The 27,425-nt window shown below is 37.4% G+C and overlaps 1 protein-coding gene across 1 annotated transcript in view; it reads right to left on the reverse strand.

Moving 5' to 3' along the window:
• sigmar (Tumor necrosis factor alpha-induced protein 8-like protein sigmar) overlaps positions 1-27,425 on the reverse strand; it is a 93,522-nt gene that overhangs the window by 9,987 nt on the left and 56,110 nt on the right. Inside the window, exon 3 of the mRNA XM_085946138.1 lies at positions 5,750-5,904. Coding sequence (XP_085802264.1) covers positions 5,750-5,904 — 155 coding nt within the window. The remainder of the gene's footprint in view (positions 1-5,749; positions 5,905-27,425) is intronic.

A 27,425-nucleotide genomic window follows, 5' to 3' on the forward strand; every position in this document is an offset into this window, starting at 1 on the left:
ATACTTAGTGAACAGTGAAACGGCAAATAATCGCGACGAAATTTTAGACTCGCTGGCAATCGGAGAGCGAACGTCGAGGTGCGAATACGTCAATTTGTTTTGTGATGGCGACGGGGGTATTAATTCTTAAATCGTGTAAAGATGACTAAAAATGCTACCCATTTACTTGAAAAAGAAAACATGTCAATGGATATATTATTATTGTTACTAATAGAACATACGTTAAAGTGCCCACCACCACCCGTCATATATGCACAACCGTGGATATGCACGGCCGCTTTCTATGACGCTTTAAACGTGTCTGAAAGAAGTGATTTTAAGTGCTCATTCCGTCCCGAGACGGAGCCGCACGGGACTGATGCTGCAACCATGCACCGTAGTGCTTAAAGAAGAAAGTTAAGAAAGAAAATGTTTGTTTTTGGACTGGCTCTGCTGTCCGCTGACGTTAAGCGCTTTGTGTACCCGCATACTGAGTGTCACGAATTGAAATGGATGAGTCTACAGAAGAGTCGGGACTATCCCGCTCCCCATACGACGCTGCAAATTTCTCAAATGCCGCAAAGTTGGCCTCGGTTGCTACCAGATCTCCATGACCAATTGGGCCCGTGTGAGGACGGACCCTGGCAAACAGCTCCGCTCGTTCGAATTCCATAAGCGGGCAATCCCAGAGGATGTGTTCAACATCTTGGTGGTCATGCCCGCAGGTACAACCCGGCCCATCTACTATCAAGCCAAACTCGTGGAGTCTGGCGGCGAAGTTGCCATGGCCGGTGAGGAACTGGCTAATCCAGTGCGAAGGTTGGAGTCTTCTAGTTTGGTGCCTGCAGAATACGTCTGGAAAAAAACGGTAAGTATGCCGCCCCTTGGGGGAGGCGGTCCACCTCGCCTGCCATGCCGCAAATGCGGTCTTGTACACAATGTCACTTACAGTCTTTCTGTAAGGAACGTCCTCGGATCTCTGCGGTGGTGTCAGATGGACACCGGCGAGTATTGTGCTGATCCCCCTCAAGAGGAGGGTGATCGATCCTCTGACTTGGACGTGCAGATCGAGGGGTAGCACCCCCGCGAGTACGGCAAGCGCGTCAGTAGAAGTTGTGCGGTAGGCTTTGGTAAGCGAGATCAGCGCAAGTCGCTGCCCGCTTAATAGTGCGCGTCTCACGAGAGTTAAGGAGTTTACTCGGGAATGCCAAATGCTGGAGGCGTAACCGGCAATTCCCATGAAAATTGCGCCGTATGCAACCTTAAGGGCTCTAGGCTTAAGTCCCCAATTGCTGCCCGCCATTCGGGCCATTCTCTGATAGGCCGAATTGGCCTTAGAGACGGCCGTCTTGGCGTGGTGAACGAAAGACAGCTTGTCATCAAGAATTACTCCCAGATACGTAACCCTTTCGGAGAAACGCACTGAGGTCTGGCCAAAACGAACCGTGGGCGGCCGTCGAGTTATGTTGACCCGAGAACTACCCCTGAGGAGGACAGCTTCCGTCTTGCTCGGGGCAAAGGTCAGCTTGTTCAGCAACCCCCAATTAAGGATTCTGCCCAAGGCGTCCGTGGCTGCACGCTCAAGTGCCGGTCGGCTCGTCGCCCCAACAAGCATTAGAACAATAAACAGAACATTAAATGGACGCATGTTGGATTTATATGACAAATTGTATTTCGGTCGGCATGCGTCATTTGCACCAGCGACCCGCAATCCGCGCATCGCCTAGCCACGATCTTTTTAGACCATGCCTCAACTGAGGTATAGCCTTAAGAGCATACATAAGTGAAACGGCAAATAATTTTCAACAGTACGTGGAACGAAATTTCGCAGTCGTCACCAATCGGAGACTGCCAGTGGAGGTGTGAGCACGTCAATTTGTTTTGTGATGGCGTCGGAGGAATATATTCTTAAATCATGTAAAGATGACTAAAAAACGTTCCGCATGTACTTGAAAAAGAAAACATGTCAATGAATATACTATTATTATTACGAATATAAAAATAAACGTAACATTAAAAGGACGCATGTTGAATTTTTATGACATATTATATTTCGTTCGGCTCGCGTCATTTGCACAATCCGCGTATCGCCTAGTCACGATCTTTTTAGACCATGCCTCAGCTGAAGCCAAGGACACAATTTCAACGACGAGCTTTTTAACCGCAACAACTTTAGTATATGCTATTGGAGCTGGCACCAGACTTGCCCTCCAATGGATCCTCGTTAAAGGATTTAAAGTGTAATCATTCCGACCACGAAGCCTCGGACGAGTCCCGTATCGTTATTTTTCGTCAATACCTCCCCGTGCCGGAAGTAGGTAATTTGCGCGCCTGCTGCCTTCCGTGGATGTGGTTGCCGTTTCTCAGGCGGAAGCCTCCATAGTAACGCAGGTATATGTGAATAATTTAGTTGCTAGACCCCAGACCCCCTAGCAACCAATAATGGTGTCGAAATAACTTTTCATACAAAACAGAATTAACTGAACATGAATACTTAAAGGTGACTAAAAGTATTAAAAAAATGCATTGGCATCGTGTTCTGATATATTCTAAAAGTTTCAAATGTGTAGCTAGTCGGGAAGTTAGTTAAAAATCGATTGCAAGATTTGTACCGGACAAAGAACCACCGGACAAATAAGAATGCGAGCTAAGAAAAACGTTGTAATAAAAAGAAATTACGAATGACTGACAAAGTTTAATGTGCACTATCTATGACATTTATGTCGGATCTTAAAAGCCTACCTCCAGATAACAGATGCCTATATATTATTATTCCACTCTTATGTTATACTAAAACCAAACTTGATGTTTACTTACTATAACGATTTTATTTCTTATCAACAAAATATAGTAAATGTCATACACACCACATTTGCTCTCGTAGGGAGTTTTACGGGAAGCTAGTAAATAGTCAATTTCATACGGTTTTCGTATAACACACCTACGAGTAGAGGGTTTGAGGTTGTCACGAAGAGACGCTCTACGTGGCTGGGACACGTATTCCGGATGCCTCCAAAGAGTGCGACACTTCGTGCCCTTGTGGCACAGCCTCAAGGGTTCCGTCTCCGTGGCCGGCCCTCCCTTACCCTGCAGCGGTGCCACAAAAGCGACGTACGTGCTGCAGGTCTGAGATGGCGGGAGGCGCAAGAGTTGGCGATGGACCGAGGGAAGTGGCGCGAACTTGTGCTTGCCCTATGCCTCAATGTTGGGCCTCCTCCAACAGCTCTGGCAAGGACCTCGTTGCCGGGATTTTTCTCGACATAGCGGGCGCGTTTGATACTGCGTGGTGGCCCTTGGTTCTGGCAAAGCTTAGGCTGAAACAGATCCCCGGGGACCTCTTTGCCTTAGTTCAAAGCTACTTCAGCAATAGGGAGATAACCTACGACTCCGGCCCCAGCCTGATTCACAGGAGGACCACCATGGGGTGTCCTCAGGGCTCCGTCCTGGGACCCCTTCTGTGGAACATTCTGTTTGACGACGTTCTGTCCCTGCCACTGCCTCCGGGCTGCACGCTCGTTGCGTACGCCGACGACTTGCTCCTGCTTGTTGGGGCGACCAGCCGACCGGCACTTGAGCGTGCAGCCACGGACGCCTTGGGCAGAATCCTTAATTGGGGGTTGCTGAACAAGCTGACCTTTGCCCCGAGCAAAACGGAAGCTGTCCTCCTCAGGGGTAGTTCTCGGGTCAACATAACTCGACGGCCGCCCACGGTTCGTTTTGGCCAGACCTCAGTGCGTTTCTCCGAAAGGGTTACGTATCTGGGAGTAATTCTTGATGACAAGCTGTCTTTCGTTCACCACGCCAAGACGGCCGTCTCTAAGGCCAATTCGGCCTATCAGAGAATGGCCCGAATGGCGGGCAGCAATTGGGGACTTAAGCCTAGAGCCCTTAAGGTTGCATACGGCGCAATTTTCATGGGAATTGCCGGTTACGCCTCCAGCATTTGGCATTCTCGAGTAAACTCCTTAACTCTCGTGAGACGCGCACTATTAAGCGGGCAGCGACTTGCGCTGATCTCGCTTACCAAAGCCTACCGCACAACTTCTACTGACGCGCTTGCCGTACTCGCGGGGGTGCTACCCCTCGATCTGCACGTCCAAGTCAGAGGATCGATCACCCTCCTCTTGAGGGGGATCAGCACAATACTCGCCGGTGTCCATCTGACACCACCGCAGAGATCCGAGGACGTTCCTTACAGGAAGACTGTAAGTGACATTGTGTACAAGACCGCATTTGCGGCATGGCAGGCGAGGTGGACCGCCTCCCCCAAGGGGCGGCACACTTACCGTTTTTTTCCAGACGTATTCTGCAGGCACCAAACTAGAAGACTCCAACCTTCGCACTGGATTAGCCAGTTCCTCACCGGCCATGGCAACTTCGCCGCCAGACTCCACGAGTTTGGCTTGATAGTAGATGGGCCGGGTTGTACCTGCGGGCATGACCACCAAGATGTTGAACACATCCTCTGGGATTGCCCGCTTATGGAATTCGAACGAGCGGAGCTGTTTGCCAGGGTCCGTCCTCACACGGGCCCAATTGGTCATGGAGATCTGGTAGCAACCGAGGCCAACTTTGCGGCATTTGAGAAATTTGCAGCGTCGTATGGGGAGCGGGATAGTCCCGACTCTTCTGTAGACTCATCCATTTCAATTCGTGACACTCAGTATGCGGGTACACAAAGCGCTTAACGTCAGCGGACAGCAGAGCCAGTCCAAAAACAAACATTTTCTTTCTTAACTTTCTTCTTTCAGCACTACGGTGCATGGTTGCAGCATCAGTCCCGTGCGGCTCCGTCTCGGGACGGAATGAGCACTTAAAATCACTTCTTTCAGACACGTTTAAAGCGTCATAGAAAGCGGCCGTGCATATCCACGGTTGTGCATATATGACGGGTGGTGGTGGCCACTTTAACGTAGCTCCCTCCACCTGACCCTATTCAGTGTGACCGCTTTCCAATTCGGCACCCCCAGAATAAGGCAGTCACTGGCAGCTCCAACCAACCAGCGAATCTATGGCCTGCCACTTCTTCTACACCCTATTGGATTGCTGCACATCACTCTCTTTGCCGGTTCATTGTCATTCATATGGTTCACATGACCTAGCCATCGCAGTCTCCCAATCTTAATTGATTGAACTGCGCTGCAATCTTCGTACAGTCCGTAGAGCTCAGCATTATATCTTCTCCTCCAATTGGTGCCGTGCCTGATCGGTCCATATATACGGCGGAGAATATTTCTTTCAAAAATGTTCAGGGCTCGTTCATTTCGCAGAGTTAATGTCCAGGTTTCCGATGCGTAGGTGAGCACTGGCTTTACAAGTGTCTTGTAAAGAGTGCTTTTAGTTCGGCGAGATAGTATGCGGGACTGAAAATGACTTAACAGGCCAAAGTAGCATTTATTCGCGGACATTGATTCTCTTGTTGATTTCTTCTGTAATGTCATTATGTCGAGTAACAAGAGAACCAAGGTATATATGAAACTGTCGACCGTATCAAACTTGTATGCACTAATATCTAACTTTGGTGCGCCTTCTCGTGGTGTGACATAGACAGGCATGTATTTAGTTTTTACACGTTACATAAGTACCTACCAACCTATCGATATTTTTTTCGAGAGCGGGAATTTTGCATTGTTTAAAATTTTCTTATACTAATGATAGGTACGTCATATTATTAACTGATGGAACGCACTGAAATAAAATTCGAAAGTAAGAACAGAAGACAAACAGTGGACCTGCACGAGTTTAACTTGGCAATAAAGTGATGTCTCACGTGTATCTTGGCGAGTTTGTAGAGGTTGTCGAGGAGAGAGGCGGAGTTGTCATCGATGAAGACCTTCACCATGCTTTTGTTGCTCATGCGTGACAGGATCTTCTTCTGCGCACGAAGGCTGATGTCCCGCGCTCGGAAACCGTTCTCCGTCATGACTGCAAGAAAAGAAAACAACTATTATTGTTAAGTAAGTAAAAGGTCGCATAGATTCGTGTGGTTTGGTGGTTGTTTTCTACAACCAATATATTTTCGCGCAACATACTGACTGCTCTTCCCTTGTCGCACGCCAGCATTACGCGTGCGAATTCGAACATGTTTTCACTTCCGAACGGCCGTCCACATATCGACACTTTTTGCCACACCGACATGATTAAAATTCATATTTATTTAACTAACTATTTCTTTTATTCAACGAATAATTCACAAGATTTAAGAATGTACTTAAGACTGTAAAAACCTAACCTAACTTAACCTAAACTAACCCAAACTATAAACTACAAACTATATGTTAAATGTAAAACAATCATAAACATATTAGAAATACGCCATCGTCATAGATGAGGATGTATTGCTCCTTTCATAAGTGATGTCCATATGCAAAGAGCCACCGTTAAGCACACTTAGAATAGGTACCGCCCCCTTTCATTTTTAGTATCAAATTGTATGCAAAAATGTGCACACCTAACCGTTTAATTATCCTAAACGGACAAAATTGTGACAAATTCAACCAAAATCTTAAAATATACTGAGAATTAGAGCATTGCTACAACGATGGTTCTAGGTACGTATAGGTGTGAGACACTGACAAGTTTGGAGGCACCCTTATGATTTTTTTTAAATTGAGATGTCAGTATTTTCTAACGAAGCGAAAGCATCGTCCGCTTCACGGGAAACCATCACTGCTTTCAAAATCTGTAATGATCGTATTTGTTCCTTCACTTAACTGTGCCGCCCCATAGCAACGTATGACCTGCCTACCCCCACGGGAAGTAACTACGTTAGTAAGTTGTGGCATTTATATCTAATTCAGAATTTAACAATCCCGAGGAAGCGCATGGAAATGAACCAAATTACAATCAGACATACCTACATACCTATGAGTGAAGTTAATGTATACTTCGAATGTCTAAATAGAAAATAAATATGTACCTACATACAATATTAACAATTGCAAGTGGAAACTATATTTAATTTTAGCAAAATTACAAAAGTTGGTTGCCATTATTTGACGGAATTTAGAAACACTTTAGATGCACTTTTTTAGAAAATATCGGGTTAAATAATACTTAAGTAGGGCGAAATCACAGAACAGATTAATTAATAGAATTCAGATATACTATACCCCAATACACTACATTTTGACGCAGGGTTTTGAATGTGAGAGTGTCATACGAAAATGACACACATGTTATAGACGTGCAATTAGAGTTGGGTTTCGGGAATTCTCGAGATTTTCGAGAAATTTCGGGAAATCTCGGATCTCGAGAATCTTTTCTCGGGATTCGGGATTTCTTTATTATCAAATACTAATTGAAAAACGATTTTCTATATGAAAAAAGTGGACAAAAAATACAAAACGTTTGTCTTTCGGGGCATTTAACGTCGACTCAAAATGAGCGCAATTTTTGCAACATCAGGTAATTTTGTGTCAGTCTGTGTTTTTTGAAATTCTATTTTAATAAGTAATGTTTTTAGTTATTTATGTTTTCCTACTTCTATTTTGTTAGTCTTCTTACATAAATAAAAAATAATATCATATTTTTTTGGAATTTGTCTGTTTTTACACTGATTTTAGGATTTTTACAGGTTTTTTTTAAAATCTCCCGATATCTCGAGAATTCCCGAGAATTCTTTTCTGGAAATCCCGAATCTTGAGAATTCAAAATTTCATCATTTCGGGAAATCCCGAATCTCGAGATCGAGATTTTCTCAGGAAATACCCAACTCTACGTGCAATAGTGAGCGTTGCAACCTTCAAATAGACCAATATTGAATAAACGTCAGTGCACAAACTAAGAGCAGTTGTCAAAACGAAGGACATGTTTTGAATGACGTATTTTTTGCACGTGTTTAAGTTTATCCCATATTCTTCCACAGTCGAGATCGGATGCCTGTTACTCCACACCCGTAAGGTATTTCAGTGCCCATTATTTCCGAGTTCCCTGATTTAGACATTAATAATAAAAAGGTTAAAAAACGGATTAGGCGATTACACAACAAATATACCGAATTGTTATGCGTAAGTCAAATATGATGAGAGAAAAAATAAACAGATAAGTATACAAATAAATAATAATAAAAACGAGTAATATAGAATGTGAGTAAAAGACAATATACCTACCTATAAGCCGCTCGTTAAAAATAACAATGCATTGTTTGCAATATCCGCGGGAAATCTTTCCGAGTGTTGCCGCGTTTTTTGACACGTCATTAGGCGAACGAAGAGTCTCTCTAGCAATAATAACATATTATTTATTTTACAATGGCAACACCCACGGACTATTGGTACGCTGTCAACATCATAAGGGTGGAAGAAACCGAGAGAAAAACTCACATTTTGCAATTTTGCCATTTTTTAGTTATAATATAAATATAAATAAATAATTACAAGATAAAAAGAACTTTTTATATACAACGTTTTTAAATTTTCTGTTGAATCATATAAACTTGACTTGACTAGCTTAAACGATCAAAAAAAATTGTACTTGAAAGAAATACTGAATAATGAAATGTCATTTCATATTGATTTCCATAGTAACGCACGTATATATTAATAATTTAGTTGCTAGGACTCCCTAGCAACCAATAATGGTATCGAAATAACTTTTCAAACAAAACAGAATTAACTGAAAATGGATTAAATTCTACTTAACGATGGCTAAAAGTATTTAAAAAAAAAATGCATTGGCATCGTGTTCTGTTGTATTCTAAAAGTTTCAAATGTCTATCTAGACGGGAAGTTGGTTAAAAATCGATTGCAAAATTTGTACCGGACAAACAACCACCGGACAAATAAGAATACGAGCTAAGAAAAACGTTGTAAAATAGTTGGCTATCAAAAGTCACTTTAAACTATGTAAAAATCGTTGAAAAAATTAAGCCATGACGGCTAATATTAGTAAACACGGAACATGCTTTGCCTACTGATTCTCTGAATGCTGGTTGTCCAAATTCGAAATAAAATAAAACAAATTGCGGGGCGCAAAGCGCCGTTTGCGGCCTGACTGGAGTCTGTCGCGGCCGCACTACTTTTGTGACTTTATTTTTCGTTACGCCTGTGCGATTTTTCGTAACGAATCCGCCCGGGAGGTCAAGACAAAAGCATGTATCCATGCTAAAAGAGAGATTGCTGGAAGAAGGTAAACGATGAGTCGATAGAAAGTCAAAGTATAATAAATTTTGCAACAATCTGAGAGCATGAATACTAAAGGGATAGCACATTGTCCAGTTGTATGCAGCGATGTATGTGCGGAAAATTCGACGTGTGCAATTAACGGCTGTTGTAAATACCGGAAACAGATGGCTGTATAACATTGAGATAGCGTTATTCGTGGAGAATTCCACCGTGAAGTAAGTTTTTTTGCCTGTTTAACCTTTTTTTGTATAAGTACTCAGTATTGGTACCTATTAACTATCAAGTATGTATATAGATTGGAAAACGTTGTATTAGGTACTTATTTAAAATAACATACAATAATATTATGTAGTGATCATTCTACTTACACCATAATATAACAACCTGCGCATCTACTCTATACACAAGGCTGCTATCGGCGACTATCGAGTGTAGTTTATCATGTTTATGACAATAAGTTAACTGTCTGAACTGTCAAACAGTGCTACGTTTTAACAGCACCTCTCTTAGCTGTGTTAACTTTTAGAGCGAGATAGACAGTTTTGACAATTAGACGGCTAACTTATTGTAACATTTATAATACCTCAATATACAAATATGATAAACTACCCTCGATACCCGCCGATAGCAGTCCTGTGTATAGAATAGATGCGCAGGGTTTATATTGTTTAGTCAGTGTTATTTTTAATCTTCTTTGAAAACTTTCATTAATGTGTTAATGTTCACATAATTTTGATCTGTAATTATGTTAGTATAAATATCGTGATATCAATGCTATACGGTGCAGATTTAGTCCCAACAAGGGATCTTAAAATTAATGAGAACTGGCTTAACCAACTGCGTGTGAATACTGGCTACGGATCTCGAAGTATGGAAAATATGGGATAAACTTAAACACGTGTTAAAGAATGTGTTATTTTCAATAGTTGCGTCTGTGTCATAATAATAATATGCATTAAAGTTTGTCACGTTAACGTGCTTTCAGTATTTGGAGACTGCGCTTTTTTTACTTGGGCGTTATGGGCTAACCGTCATAAAGTATCCTGCTTCAAAACCTTGATCCATGGCGATGGCTTTTACATTTGTATCTTATTAATCTGTTATGTGGTCCCAGCTGGTACCATTTTGTTGGGAGGTCTACTTAGAAGACCAGTGGGTATTCCATTCACCACAATACTAGTTTTATCCATGCTTTCCATGTGTGAATTCCATAATGTTTTTTCACTATCTTCCCCTATCGGCCTATCTGAACACACGGTAAATATTTCAAATTTCTTGCAATACTGTGAAATATTCTTCCGGGTAAATCTGATTACAATTCTTGCTCCGCTAGTATATAATTTATCCTTTTATTGTGTTCGTACATAGATCGTTTACCCACGTCCAACAGGCACTTATACACCGTTGCCTGTCGCCCCGTTTAAGTGTCATATCCATATCACACTCCCATGACACGGAACTGACCCAGCGCAACAGGTCGCCGGGAGGACATTTTGGCAGGTGACATTTCACATATCGATCGACATGTCGACAACCAACAGTTGTTGAAGAAACTAGCACACAAGGTGGGAGAATGTTGACCCAGTTCTACCCTAAACATCCTCTGTACGTACGGCCTGACAATTATTTTCAATAACAAGTGGAAAAATAGTTTTCCAGCCTCAACCTCGCGGATTAATTGAATTGTAGCGAGAAATGCCATCTAATTTTCCTGCAGACGGAACACCATATTACAACGTTTTTTCTTAGCTCGTATTCTTATTTGTCCGGTACAAATCTTGCAATCGATTTTTAACTAACTTCCCGACTAGCTAGACATTTGAAACTTTTAGAATATATCAGAACACGATGCCAATGCATTTTTTAATACTTTTAGCCATCTTTAAGTAGAATTGAATTCATTTTCAATTAATTCTGTTTTGTATGAAAAGTTATTTCGACACCATTATTGGTAGCTAGGGGTCTGGGGTCCTAGCAACTAAATTATTCATATATACGTGTGTTACTATGGAAATCAATATGACATTTCAGTATTATTTCTATGAAATACAATTTTTTTGATCGTTTAAGCTAGTCAAGTCAAGTTTATATGATTCAACAGAAAATTTAAAAACATTGTATATAAAAAGTTCTTTTTATCTTGTAATTATTAAACTAAGATTACGATTTACAGATGGTGTTGGTAAGTTTTTAAAAATCAATTATATTATATATTAAGTTGTATATAAAAAGGTATTTTTATTAAATTTATGGGATGGCAGCGCTGAATAATGTTGTATGTCCAGTTTTGTATGTTTTAAGAAAATCGAATTTGATAGATTCGAATCTTTGAATATTGAAGGTGAAATGGACATAAATAAATTATGTCTGTATTTGAATGAGAAACCATTTTCTCAGATATTCTATGTAGGCTCATGTACATATAATGAAGAATAGCATTATTTAATGTATTGCAGTGGCGAAGGGTGGACATAAATAATGCACATTAAACTTCGTCAGGCATACGTATTTGTTTTCGTAGAACTTAAGTCTACGAAGTGGTTAGTTTTTAAAAGTCAATTAAATCCTGCCTAAACCAAACCATAATAGTTTAGGTATGCTATGGGCGATCCGACAAAAATAGTGCACACCTTAGACTATAGATACATCTAGACGCCACCCATTGCATTGCTAAATGAAGCTGCGTGCCGTGCGTTTGGATTGTGGGCGAGCGAACGCATTCGTACACAAATGTTTGCGACCATAGACCATTTCGCTAGTGCTCGCACTAGACGCTCAGAATTAAAATATAATTTTCTATTTTTTTTTTTACGTCATATAGTATTTTTAAGCGGTCAAAATGCAACCATTAGGTAAAGATATCCATAGTATAAGTTATTTTAAAGAAACACTAGGTCACTGATATTAAATACAATAATATACAAATAAATTATCACGAACATGTATCAACTTACCTATGAAACGTAATACCATCTTCTTGCTTATCAGTACGGTTACCACATTTTAATACAACACACAGAACCATATTTTCTACTTAATTAACTAAAAATATTTACCACTGACTTTATGTTTAACACAAAAAATAACAATTTTAGCAACACGCGCTTAGCTATGCAACAAACTAAGATTTGGCGGCGACACCACAGCAAATCATCTCACACATCTGTAAACCTTTTATCTTACTCTAGCGCGTGTCGCAGAGGTTATAAGGGTGCCGAATACTTTCTCACTCGCACTTATCCATCGTTGTTGTTCAGGCCTTGGTGCACACTTTTTCGGTCATACTTATTTGTTTTCGTTGATTCAACAACACATATTATTACAGATGGTGTTGGTGAGTTTTTCGGTTAGTGCTAACTCAGTGAGAAGTGATGACGACAAAAATAATATTGCTTAGTACATACATTTTTAGCATACAAATTTCACACGAATCTAATTATCAATTGCAAATTAGAGCTTTTACCTCAGTAATATTTAGTATGTTAAAATGCATTTCTCACCGAAGGCATGGATACTCAGTGTCAGCATTATTCAATCGTGAGGGGTTCAATAAATAGGCTATCACGATTGAATGCATATCTCACTCAGCTTTTATGTTGATCGTGTAACAGTCACTCCATATCGCCAAGCTTCGGGCTACATATCTCACTTGTTTTTTTTTTAAATATCTTATACCTATTATTGTCTATTCAGAGATAAATTCGCCATCTCCATCAGAAACTTGTCAGTCTTCATACTCTGCTGTTCACTCATAGCTCGTCGATCATTACGCATCATCAGCAATCCACACTCACACTTGTCACCCGAAACATATAAATAGGTACCGAATTATTTTTTATTTTATTAATATTTTATTATCGTGTCCGGAAATTTGTACGTATGCAGTTCGACGTATCACACTTCACCGTGAAATGTTGTATCGGATATATAATATGGTCGTATATTAAAGACCGCCAATAACCCAACCGGGTCGTATAGTACTGACATAAAATTCATGTCTAAATAAAACACGGTTATTGTCGGTCTACACTTTACAGGAAGCCAGCAGCACACAAATTTTGAAAATAGCCGATATACTGGATTATTTGATAGGTTAGGTTAGGTTTTCATTGTTGAATTATTGAATTTTTCCAAAATCAGCTATGAAAATTGAATTAATGTTCATATTGAATCTAATAAAATTGGAGACCGTATAGTATACAGTCATCTCTTTCCGATAAGAAAGCTCACGGCGAACTGTGCCACGGTGAGATGTTTTACGTACGATTTTATTATTTATCATTTTTAGGGACTCCAATCCCGGGATCCCGAGCTATTTTCGATACCTATGAATCCCGGGATTGATAAACATAATCCCGAAACTTTCGGGATTGTTTTTTTTTATCAATTTTTATGGACATAAAAACAAAAATATAACAGAAAAAAATGCTTTTAATTAACAAATAACTACATTAGAAATAAACTGAGTGTGAATGAAGTTTGATTTATACCCATGTGTAAGTTGCCGATTCATTTTATTATTTCACATAAATTAATAAAAATGAGAGAGATAGGAAAAAAAACAATGCTTCACACTTTCAATAAAGTAATTCCACCATGATCTCACACGCTTTACGGCAGTTTCATATTTGGCTGACTAATTATTACATATATGAAGCGGAAAGGTCATACACCACGATTTGCTTTACTATTTTAAATCTCGCTAATCCATTTATTAAGTCTTTACTATCAGAAACAGCAATCTCATATTAAATTCACATTATTAATTATATTACAATATTATTTACTCTATTAAACTTATGTATTTCCAAGATTGTACGTACACAATATTAACAATAAATGTCTTAAATAGTACAAATTATACTACTTATTTTTGACCGATTTTATCAATGTTATTTGTAAATATAAAAAAAATATATTAACTATGGAAAAAATGCAAATTGTAATCCCGAAATCCCGGGATCAGAATTTTGGCTCGGGATTGGATTCCCTATTCATGATGCATCATATTAATTACATATTAATGTTATTGAATAGTAAGTCAATGATTGATGGCTTCAATCACTATTGCATGGCCGTATACGTATTGTTTCAGACTATGCATTATGAAATTGGGGCCAATGTTTAGAATAGAATGTTACGTTTTGCCTACGTTCATCGCCCATTAATGTTAGCAGTATGATATTAACCCACGACAGTTTGCAATCATCGCTTCTCCTACATGTAATCAAATATTATAATTTATGCAGACGTCTAATAACGCCTTTTACCTGTTTTCGACGTGAACCTTATACCGTTAGCTCAGCTGTACGAGTGGTTGCAGACAGAGGTGTGCACGTCATATACAACTTGTTTAAGAATCTGGATAATAATATAGCAGTGAGAATATGAAGATCGGTGCTGCTAACTGTCAGATGAAAATATGCCAGTCACGGAAGGAATAAGCAAATCAACTAACTGACTCATAATAATTACAAGATAAAAAGAACTTTTTATATACAACGTTTTAAATTTTCTGTTGAATCGTATAAACTTGACTTGACTAGCTTAAGGCGATACTTCAGTGAAACGGCAAATAATTTTCAACTATTTATAGGCACGACGAAATTTTGGACTCGCTGGCAGTCTGAGAGCGAACGTCGAGGTGTGAATACGTCAATTTGTTTCGTGATGGCGACGGGGGTATTAATTCTTAAATCGTGTAAAGATGACTAAAAAAATTACCCATTTACTTTAAAAAGAAAAAATGTCAATGAATATATTAATATTGTTACTAATAGAACATGGTGTGTAAAACTCCCACCTCCGCTCCCGTTATGTATATGCAGCCACGTTATACGCGACCGGCAAACATAACCCTTACGTGTGCCAGATCAAAGGATTTAAGCCCTCATTTTGTCCCGAGCAGAGCCGCACGGGACTGGTGATGCAACCTTGCACCGAAGTGCGAATGCATGATGTTAATTTATATGGCAACTATCAGAGTGACTTTAATTTGAAGAGTCGCAAGGGGAGTCGAGAGTGTCCCGCCCCCCGTACGCTCTGGCGAATTTAATAAAGGCCGCAAAATTACTAATAGAACAATCAACAGAACATTAAATGGACGCATGTTGGATTTATATGACAAATTATATTTCGGTCGGCATGCGTCATTTGCACCCGCGACCCGCAATCCGTGCATCGCCTAGCCACGATCTTTTTAGACCATGCCTCAACTGAGGTATAAAAAAATTGTACTTGATAGAAATACTGAATAATGAAATGTCATTCCATATTGATTTCCATAGTAACCCACGTATATATTATTTAATAATTTAGTTGCTAGGAACCCCTAGCAAACAATAATGGTATCGAAATAACTTTTCATACAAAACAGAATTAACTAAAAATGAATTCAATTCTACTTAAAGATTGCTAAAAGTATTTAAAAAAAATGCATTGGCATCGCGTTCTGATATATTCTAAAAGTTTCAAATGTCTAGTTAGTCGGGAAGTTAGCTAAACATCGATTGCAAGATTTGTACCGGACAAATAAGAATACGACACGAGAAAAACGTTGTAAAAATACTAAGTAGACTCTAAAATTAAAAAAAACATCATTTAAAAAAATGAATAATTATTTATTTTGAGTATTGTTTACACGTGAGCGATGATTGAGGGATTAAAATAAGAAGCAGATGATTGAAGTAAACAATATTTTTGTACAGAAACATTGGCGTACAAAATCAGGGTTTTCGTTGAATTAGGAATACGTATTGTGCCGTGTCCACACTGGCAACAAGTCGCTGGCGACCTCATTAAATTTTACGATAATTATCATCATGGCCCCCACATCCTGAAGCGGGCCCCCATGCCAGTATCTATGCCCCCCCTACCTATCGCTAAGGTTAAGGGCAGTTTGATTTTCTACAGTAGTGTTCCCCATGTGGTTTCCACGGAAACCCAGGATTAAGAGTATTCCGTGTATTTTTAGCGATTTTTAAATAAATCCAGTTGATCTATCGAGTTGGCACTCAGCATAATATTATGAAGCACTGATCGCGTGATTGTGACTTTGTGGTACCCAAGTAATATGGAACCCTTCGGCATATTCGATAAAAAGCCATTTTGTAAGGCAGGAAACAAATGACATTAATATGAACGAAGCATCTGGAAAAAAAATGACACTCACTTTTTTTGTCGGGTCTGCCGAATGGCATAATCTGTTCTAACGCCATTACAATAAAGGTGATATTGCTATAAAATCCCGAAACTTTTTGTCGGGTCTTGCCGAATGGTTCGGTTCGAACAGGTTCGCTCAAACGAACATTGATACTAGAAAAACTGTTCTAACGCCGTTACAATAAAGGTGATATTGCTATAAATTCCCGATGCGTCATATCGCATAATGGATATTGCGTGACGTCTACCTATGCACGTGCGAATGTCACTATGGGCGAATAATAATGTCATTGCAGGAAAGACACAAAATAATTATAAAATAAAATACTACCCGTGAATTATCATTTAACAGCCACAAATCTTGAAAGGTTGATATACAAAATAGCGATTATTCTAAGCTCACATATTATTTTATTTTATTATTGCAATAAAATACTTACAAGTAAGTTAAAAGATCTTTCAGAGGGTGGTGTGATTGGAAAATTTCTTCACTCAAGGAAAAAGGAAACAGTTTTTTGTTTCTTATTAAATTGTATATTTTAGTGGGTACTATTTACACAATTTTTGTGTAATTACTCCAAATTCATTTTGGTATTTAGGGTATTTTAGATACCTACGAAAAAGTACTAAAAATAGAATACTTAACTAGGTAAATTTTATTTTACTAATACTGTATGTATCCATCAAGAAATAACAGTAAAAAAACCTTATCAATTTAAAAATTAATACCTAGTAATTATTTATGGTTATAATGTAAATATTGTTATTAATACCCATGTTGTATAAATCTCACTGAGTGGTGATGCTAATTTACTCAGCGATCACCGTCTTCAGCAATGAGGTAATATATAGGAAGAAATAGTTAGGTAAGTAGCCAAATTTACATACATCTGCAATTCGAGCAAAATTGTGGGGAGTGTTTTTCTCATTTAACTGGTCGACTTGCCACGCCGGGCCCCCCGGCTAGAGTCCTGTCAGCCCCCCTCCTTGTGGGGGCCATGATTATCATAATCATCGAAAATCTAACGAGGTTGCCAGTGTGGACCCGGCATTAGGTACCTACAGATAGTGTTGATTAGTTTTTTTTAAATTTATTAAACCCTGCCCGACCAAACCATAATCGATAAAAAATATTCTTTTATATATAAAATATCTGTATGGTGTAATGGCATAATTTTAGATATTTTATAGATAAACGAATATTTTTTGATTACTATGGTTTAGATTAGGCTGGATTTAATTTAATTCAAAAACTAGCAAACACTATCTGCACATTGTAGTATTAGTTCAATGAAAACAATTGGCTGACAATGTTTAGTATGCACTATTTATGTCGGATATTAACAGCCTACCTCCTTCCTTCGTCACGGCCCACGGGTGTACATCAAACTCCACACATCTTAAAGATTTTTGACAGATGGCCATAACCTTTACTAGAAAAAAATTCCATTTTATGGAATGGTGCATCCTGTAAGTATCCATACACAACAGATTAGACATGAAATTGAACTATCACAGAAAGTCAATATAGTTATTTTACACAGAATTAGGGAATCCAATCCCGAGCCAAAATTCTGATCCCGGGATTTCGGGATTACAACTTATCAATCCCGGGATTGGCATTTTTTCCATTGTTAATATAAAAAAAAATATATTTACAAATAACATTGATAACATCGGTCAAAAATAAATCTAGTATAATTTAATATTGTATGCGTTCAATTTTGGGAATACATAAATTTAATGGAGTAAATAATATTGTAATATAAATAATAATGTGAATTTAATATGAGATTGCTGTTTTTGATAGTAAAGACTTAATGAATGGGTTAGCGAGATTTAAAATAGTAAAGCAAATCATGGTGTACTTATGGCCTTTCCGCTTCATAAATCTAATTAGTCAGCCAAGTATAAAACTGCCGTAAAACGTATGAGATCATGGTGGAATTACTTTGTTAATTTATGTGAAAAAATAAAATGAATCGGCAACTTACACATGGGTATAAATCAAACTTTATTCAAACTCAGTTTATTTCTAATGTAGTTATTTGTTATTAACAGTATTTTTCTGTTATATTTTCGTTTTTATTTTATTTTCCATTAAAATTGATAAAAAAGTCAATCCCGAAAGTTTCGGAATTATGTTTATCAATCCCGGGATTCATAGGTATCGAAAATAGCTCAGGATCCCGGGATCCAGAGATTCGGGATCCCTACACATAATATATAATATATACAAGCCATACGTTTACATTTTGACCCTCGTTCATACTGTATTGTACGCATTAGTCAAATTTAGAATGTCCTATACCTACAATCTTATTACATAAATAATGTTTAGCAAGCCCGATTCTATTCCGAAGTATATGAGTTTATCCCGGATTACACGGAAAATTGACCCTCAACCGTTATCCGTGTTTTCGAAACGGATAAGGACAAATAACTTCCGTTAGAAATAGGATGAACTAGTGCGTATAAATTTAACTTGATATCGTAGATTCCAGTGGCGAAAATTCGGTATCAAGCGTTTGTTTGACATGTAAAAATAATTGTAATACATATCTATATAATTTTCTAAACATCTCTTGTTTAAATCTACATACATATTTTATTTATTATTCCATTCATAAGTAACAAAATTAGAACTTGAGAAATTGCACCACATATAAATACTAATTATTAAATAAATTATAAATAAAAATAAGTCTGTAATCGTAACTAATACATAATATGAAGATAAGCTACATTGGAGATATTATATGATTGTTTATTTTATTTATAAAAAAGAAATAATAAACAAACTAAATAGGCATATTTCGTTTATTTTGCATGTAGACGTTTTATTATTTAATTATATTTTTCTGTATAAAATTGTACTTTTTATTACTATGTCTTTCTGTATATTCTTCTTCTCTCTTGTGAGGGTATTGTTATTATGTAAATCTCATGTTGTGAACGTCTTGAATTATAGATTTGTTATATCCACAATGTTTTGTTTTCTTGAATAAATAAATAAATATCTAACACATTGATCACTGTCTAAAGCGTCAATTACATTGAGCTTTTTTACGAGCTGCTTATTGGCGAATTTAAAAGCGGGCGGTTCAGCTACTGCGACTTCATGATTACACACAAAAATTTCCATTCGCTGATAAGCCACAAGCCAGCGAGCGATTTTGACGGAACGTAGCTACGCTCCATAACAATGTTTCCATTAAACGTCAAAAATGTAAATTTCAAAATGAGTAGTTCGTTTTTCCACCACCATCGCTCTACTGCGCAGACGCAGTAAGCCCACACGCCGGCGTGTAGTGTGAAAAGTTGACCGGCTTTCAACTTTTCTAGGTGGAGTGTTTACAACCTGCTTATTAGCTTATTCGATGATTACACTGGGCGAATTTACAGGCAGATTATAAATTTGCCAATAATCAGCTCATAAAAAAGCTCAATGTAATTGACGCTTAAATGTCTTTACAATTTGCAAGCCGGCGAATTTACAATCTTCTAGTAAACTCGCCCATGAGTGTCATTATCGAACTAGCCAACAAGCAGATTGTAAACAATCTACCGAGAAAAGTTGAAAGCCGGACTACTTTACTCGCTACTCGATGGCGTGTGGGCTGACCTGGGTCTGCGCAGGGGCCCTATGTTAGAACTTGCGAGTGCAAGCCGCCCGGTCGACATGACGTCATATGACATCATTATGACGTACTACCGGAGTGATAATAGCATTCAAGAAAATAACGCTGGTCAAACAGTGGCGTTATTCATTGTCACCATACACAAATAGGTGTTTCATCATAATAATATCTATGGTGAGCAGTCTGTGTTGGGCGGCTTGCCTCGAGCGTGTATTGGCTGACGTCACAATTACGTCATGTCGTCGGTTGACATACGAGTCGATAGTTAGGAAATCGCGGTGCAGTAGAGCGATAGTGGCGAACCTGCCGGTAAAAAAAAACTACTCAATACGTCCTGTCAAATAGTACCAAAAATGACGTTTTAAGATACATAAAGTATAATAATATCCTATGTACCTTTTCAATATTGGGGTCTGGCATAAATACCAATGAACTTTTATTTACATTTTTATTTACATTCACCGAAAATTAAAGAAACAACATATGGTTTCAACTCGCTAGCTTGTTGTTGGGTTCTGAGCGAGTGGAAAGTTTTGTGTGGCATCATCACTATCGCACTAGCTAACTCGCCCGCTGTTAAACTCGCCGACTAGCAGCTTGTAAAGTAGCTCAATGTTACCGAGCCTTTACGTACTTTTGCAAAATGCAGAAGGAAAACTGGTATTAAATCGTTGTGAACCTCGATTTCATCCGAACTCCACAGAAATAGCGAGGCAGGTATTAAAGGTGTATCGATCAATACTATGTGTCTGTTTTCATAGCAAACGGTATATTATATTGTTTTAAAACGACTAAACATAGTTTCAACAATACGTTCATGCCGACTACCGCCTTTTCACACGCCATATTAAAATAGGCACGGTGTATTCTTTGTTTATAATCGTAAAAAATATTTACACCAGGGAAATGCGATCAAACAATGATAAGCGACCATAATTAATAAAAGAGATCGCGTAACATACATAAGTCACTTTCTGACAACGACCATGGACTTGATGGATTAGTGAGTTAAGGCACCACATGCGCTACGTAGGTCAAAATGAAGGTTTTATGGTATTTTCAGAGCATAAGCCTGGACATTCCTTAAACGTTGTAGATAATTTATTTATATAATTTGGAAGCCTTGTGATCGATATATTTATTTTAAACATTTGATGACTGCATAAAGTATTTTTATTACATACAATAGTAATTCTTTTAAACCTCTCGACCTAATGTTTTAGAATATACTCATATTTCAATACATCCAAGTGCAGTGGTGTTAAGATTTTCTAGATTTATTAATTTTTAAACGCATTTATAAAACCATCAGTAAAATTGTTTACTATTTAAATAATAGAAATATTTCCGATAAAAAAATATATTTTATAATCTCTGTGATCACAAATTTGACAAGAATTAGGCATTTTATTGTTCAAAAAATGGGCACGATTAACACATTTGAAGATAATTCTAAAGATACTGATTATAAGCTATGTCTTTGGCCATTCAAATGTGATAAAACATCCTACGAATAATGATTGTTTTATAATAAATATTGACCTAAGAATAAGGTAGTATTTTTTTGAAATACGCCATTTCTATTGGCATTTCCCAGTGGCTAAGCTACAACATACGGCCGAAGTCATAAATTGACAAATGATAACTGATATTTTAATTTGCCGTGGAAAGTGACTGTTTAAAGGATTGTGAAAAAATGTCAACAAAACAATTGGTGATAGTTCCGCAGATGACCGCATGACCTTTTATAACTTTCTTTTTAGACCTAACCAAATCTACCCCATTCTAATCTAACCTAACCTCAGTGTGTGATAATGATGCATCGAAATGTATGAAAATATCAAACATTAAATTAAGTAAAACGTTGAAGTTAAGCGCCCTCCACCGAAATCCGCCCCGCACCACACGTCAATCGAGCGTATCGCGGGGTCCTACAATAAAATTGGTGATGTGAAGCATCTGAAACAATTGGACTGGGAGTGTCCTGGAAGAAGATGCCCAAGACTTAGGTTGCTACGCTCAAAGTGAGCTCTAACTGAGTTTAATGAGTATATTTTAATTCAAAGTGCCAGGAAGAGAAAACACATGGAAATTACGAAAAGAAAATTATGTTACGTTCTGTATATTTACAGCAAAGAAAACAATAATTATTGGATCGAAAACAACTGCGCCGACAGAGAATGGAATTTACAGACCTACAAACTTATCTGAAGAATGGGATGGGGGAGCCACTGTCGAAAACTACCCAATCAAGGCTTGTAGCTGGACAAAATCTGAGATTCGAATGAAATTTTCGAAACGGAGTCCTATGGTTGTTTGTAGATCTATTTTTGGCCATTCTACAGATAAGTTTGTAGGTCTGTAATATAATTGTCTACATGGGATAAACTGTTTCCGTCAAAAAAAAAAATGATGGCGACTGGTGACGTTTGGAAGGCTAAAAACATGACATGTAATTTTTTAACAAGAAATTAAATAAATACTTTTGAATATCGTTTACTAATAATAATTTTTTCCGACAAAAGAAAATTATATTGAATATCGATTCAATACGCAAATACGTAACACTAGCCGTATTATTATATTACTTTTCCTCTGACATTTCAAACATAAACAACGAAGCCATTTTTTTTAAATAGGTAGGTAATTGTATTGCTATATTGATAAAAATGGATCAAGTATGAATGTATCTTACTGGGTATACTGGATCCGACCGTAATGCATTAATTTATTAAGTTAACCACTGATAAAATATCTAACCAATAAAATGATTTAATGTGTAGATTACATAACTACATATTGATTTATAATTACCCACTCAATTTATATTGTGACGTTTGCATACTTGGACCATTATTGACGTTTTATTTTTAATAAATGTCGGAAAATCCAAATTTAAAAAATGGCCACAATAATAACGACGGAACGCGATATGACGTAATACCCCGTTCACACGTGCATGGATGTACCGTGCACAGTAATAAAATGTATGGAGAAACATGTATTATCCTGCAGTTGGCAAGATTGCGTGCATAAATCAAACAAGATTGGAAGATTCCAAATTGTGATGATTTATTGCGCGCAAGTTTTCGTTCTGCGCCTGCGCAGTAAAGCGATAGAGAACATGCCGGTAAAAAAAACGAACTACTAATTTTGAGCTCCGATTTTCAATACGATCTGTCAGATAGTAGTATAAAATGACAACCTCGCGTCTCGCTCACTCTTGAAGAATAAGATTGGAGAGACAGTCAACACTTTTACGTGTGAACAGTTATTGTCATGACAGTTTAAAATAAGCATAATTGCCGACAGTAATTCCATGCACGTGTACAGGCGTCATAAGTAATGAGAGTTTTAACGACTGTCATAGTATTTTGGTTTATTAATTTAAGCTATAGGTACGTGTCGTATATAATTATTGCAATGAAGTAATTTTTTATTTTTTACAATAGGTACTATTTGAATACCTATTCTAAATTGCGTTACTTATTGACAATAGGTTAATTTTGGTTTATTTTTGCAACGTTTTTCTTAGCTCGTATTCTTAATTGTCCGGTGGTTCTTTGTCCGGTACAAATCTTGCAATCGATTTTTAACTAACTTCCCGACTAGACTTCCCGACATTTGAAACTTTTAGAATATATCAGAACACGATGCCAATGCATTTTTTAAATACTTTTAGCCATCTTTAAGTAGAATTGAATTCATTTTCAGTTAATTCTGTTATGTATGAAAACTTATTTCGACACCATTATTGGTTGCTAGGGGTCTGGGGTCCTAACAACAAAATTATTAATATATAAGTGCGTTACTATGGAAATGAATATGACATGTCAAAATGACATTTTAGTATTATTTCTATCAAGTACATTTTTTTTGATCGTTTAAGCTAGTCAAGTCAAGTTTATATGATTCAACAGAAAATTTAAAAACGTTGTATATAAAAAGTTCTTTTTATCTTGTAATTATTTTATATATTTCTCAGAAATGTTTTCAAATTATGTAGGTATGATGCTAGATTTTGCTCTGTTGTAACAGCTAACGTGATGTACTTATTTCCAGTAAATAGGGTTTGGAACTGTAGTCTGTACGAGCGACGTTAACATGCGCTCGCCAAAAAAATTACCTCTGCAGTAGGGTTTGGCAAGACGCACTCCGGGTTGTCACGCTCCTGATCAGCGTTGCCAATTTAGCGTTTTTTTGCCAGATCTAGCATTTTTCGATAGGCATCAAACTTGCAAAGACGCATCTGGCTTGTGGCGTTTTTACTAGCATTTTTTTTGCACCCAACAGCTTTAAATGTGATGAAAATACGCTAGATATTTAGTTTATTTATTTTCATACGCATAAAATTTCTGACTATCAGATACACACTTAATGCAGGCGGGTCGGTTGCCTATTTTAGTAGAGTGAGAAATAAAATAATTTAACACTTGAAACGATATGAGCAGTCATGGCCTTAAAGTGAAATGGTACATCAGTAGACGATTATCGGAATGAAATGAAACGAAACTTGAACGCCGTTGACACAATATAGGCATTTGTTGTAAGTACCTATATTTTGAAATATGTTTCTGTTAAAATGTGTAGTTTTTCCACGTAGGTATAGTCATTTAGCACTTTTTTTCGATACCTACGCGAAAGATATTGACTTCCTTCTTGGTAGAATAAGTAAATTTACTTGCAATTCTATTTTCACGAAATCTAGCGTTTTTTCCTGCCAAATAGGTTGTTTTTTTGGTTAGGTACATGTTAATTGTACGTAAAACATTTCACCGTGGCACAGTTCGCCGTGAGCTTTCTTATCGGAAAGAGATGACCGCATGTCCGTATACTATACGGTCTCCAATTTTATTAGATTCAATATGAACATTAATTCAATTTTCTGATTTTGGCAAAATTCATGAATTCAAGAATGAAAAGCTCTGCGTGCTGAAAAGTGGAGCATTGCAGACAATAATATTCCAATTTTATTAGATCCTAACCTAACGTAACCTAACAAATAATACAGTATATCGGCTATTTTCAAAATTTGTTTGCTGCTGTCTTTCTGTAAACGTAAAGCGTAAACCGACAAGAACCTTATTTTATTTAGACATGAATTTTATGTCTAAACTACTACTAAACGACCCAAAGAGATTAAGTGTGATACGGCGAACTGTATACGTACAAGTTTCTGGACAGGGTTTTTATTTGTCAAGAACAGTTGGTAACACTGCTCCTGATGACGAGTGGACAGTCCAAACCACAGAACGGCGAGGCTATGTTCCTACAGAAGTATCGATTGCTTACACTATTTTATTTATAATGCGATAGCGTCGAGAAAAAAAATATGTAAATTTTTATAACAAGCTAAAACCACAACAACACAAGTATGTACACACCGACCAAGGCGAAGGTAACCGCAAAAAAACACTAAAAGGGTCAGTTTACTATAAAAGCAAACATTAAATTGAACGCCATTTACATATTTATTTTGTGGATAAAGCGATATATCCGAAGAATATTATGATAAATCTTACAAATGCCGAAATTGGAGGTTACGACCAGGGAACACATAATTAATAGGAACTAGTGTGTAGCATTCTTGAATATGGGTCGATTATCTGGTGTCCCTATGAGGTTTCCTATAAGCTTATTTTAGAACGCGCCCAGAGGAAATATCTTCGATGTCTTTGTTTCAGACATTTAACTATTTTCCTTTCAATAATTCGTCAAATGATTATTTTCCAACTGCCTTTCAACAAGGCATGCTTACTTTTCACTCTCTTGAATCTCGTCGGTCTCTACTACTCTTAAAACACTTTTGCTTGTTAGCGCGAGGGATGGTTTCCAATCCTGGTGTACTAATACATTTGAATTTACATGCGCTTGCCAATTACCTACGTGGTCGCAGCCATGATTTATTCTGGATCGGAACCGTTTCCTCGTGTCAAGCCTATCAGGCACCATTAGCGAGGGGGGCAAGATTAGTAAATGCGCTCCCTAAAGACATAGACATAGACATTTTCAGTGATGTACTTTGCATCTTGTTTTTGAAACTTTATTTTTCTGTGTAAAATTGTATGTTTTTTGTTTTCAAAATTTTATTTTTCTGTATTAAATTGTACTTTGGTATGTTTTGATTTAATTTGTTTTTCTGTTATTATTATTATTATAATCTATATTCTCTTCTTCTCTCTTGTGAGGGTAATTTTTGTTATAATGTAAATCTCATGTTGTGTACGTCTTGAATTTAGATTTGTTATGTCCACAATGTTTTGTATTCTTAAATAAATAAATAAAATACCTAACGGATGTGGAGTAACAGGCAACCGATCTCGAGTGTGGAAGAATATGGGAGACATTTAAACACGTGCGAAGAATACGTCATTCAAAACTTGTCAACTGCTATCGGTGTATGCAGTGACGCTCAATCAATATTGGTGTATTTGAAGGTTGCAGCAGACACTATTGCACGTCTATTTGTGGATTTTCGTAGGACACTCACACATTCAAAACCCTGCTTCAAAAAGTGTATTTGGGTAAAGCCTATCTGAATTACAATATGTATTAATCTGTTCTGTGGTTATGACCCTAAACCATTGACATTACCAACTGTAAAATACACATGAAATTATGATTTATTATTCAATGGAATTCTAATTCATTTAATTACATATTATACTTACAAAGCATATATATTTTCAGTGACGTGATGTATATTGTTTTCGAAATTTTATTTTTCTGCATAAAATTTAAATAATAAAAACAGTTGAGTATATTATCTTTTATTTTGTTAACTGTCAATTCATGGTGGAACTGCATTGTATTATTGTTTTTATTTAATAAAACGCAATTTTTTTTTTGTAGTACTTATTCCACTTTTAATCAATATATTAGGACCGGTTTCGTCCGCCTTAGAGGGACATTTTCAACTTCAGTTGAAAATGTACTACAAAAAAAAATGCGTTTTATTAAATAAAAACAATAATAGTTAGGTAAGTATATCTTTCTTTTTCACTTCGATAGCATTTTCAGTTATGTAATATATACAGTATATACCAATTGTATTGTCTCTAGAAACGGGGCAGGATTTTCAAGGCCTTTCTGAGAACAGAATCTCTCCCCTTTTCTCTTACCAATAAGGATTATGCCACCGTCCCACGTAAAAATATCCCTACTATAATGGGATCTTCGCTCCAGATACACTTAGAGCCTGCGTTTGGTAAGAGGGGAAATAAGCGAGGATGCCCCGTAAGTTTGCGGAAAGCTCGATAAGTAGGTATTCCACAAAGCTTTAAGCTCTGAGCCTGAACAAACACTCGAGACGCTAAGCCGGGCGTGACAAAGTGGGATCCAATCAACATTAATGAGAACATACTGTATTAAGGATAACAAAATTTTCTTTCAAATAACAAGATTTTCTTTCGTTACAAAAGTCTGATTAAACCTACTATATAATTAAAAAATATAATATAGTCTAACACTGTTGTCTTCGGATGTGAGCTCTTGCCATACCTGCCATGCAACGCGTAGA

Source organism: Rhyacophila brunnea, unplaced genomic scaffold (genome assembly GCF_057557595.1).
Source record: "Rhyacophila brunnea isolate RB1 unplaced genomic scaffold, BYU_Rbru_1.0 scaffold_19, whole genome shotgun sequence".
Taxonomy (NCBI): Eukaryota; Metazoa; Arthropoda; class Insecta; order Trichoptera; family Rhyacophilidae; genus Rhyacophila; species Rhyacophila brunnea.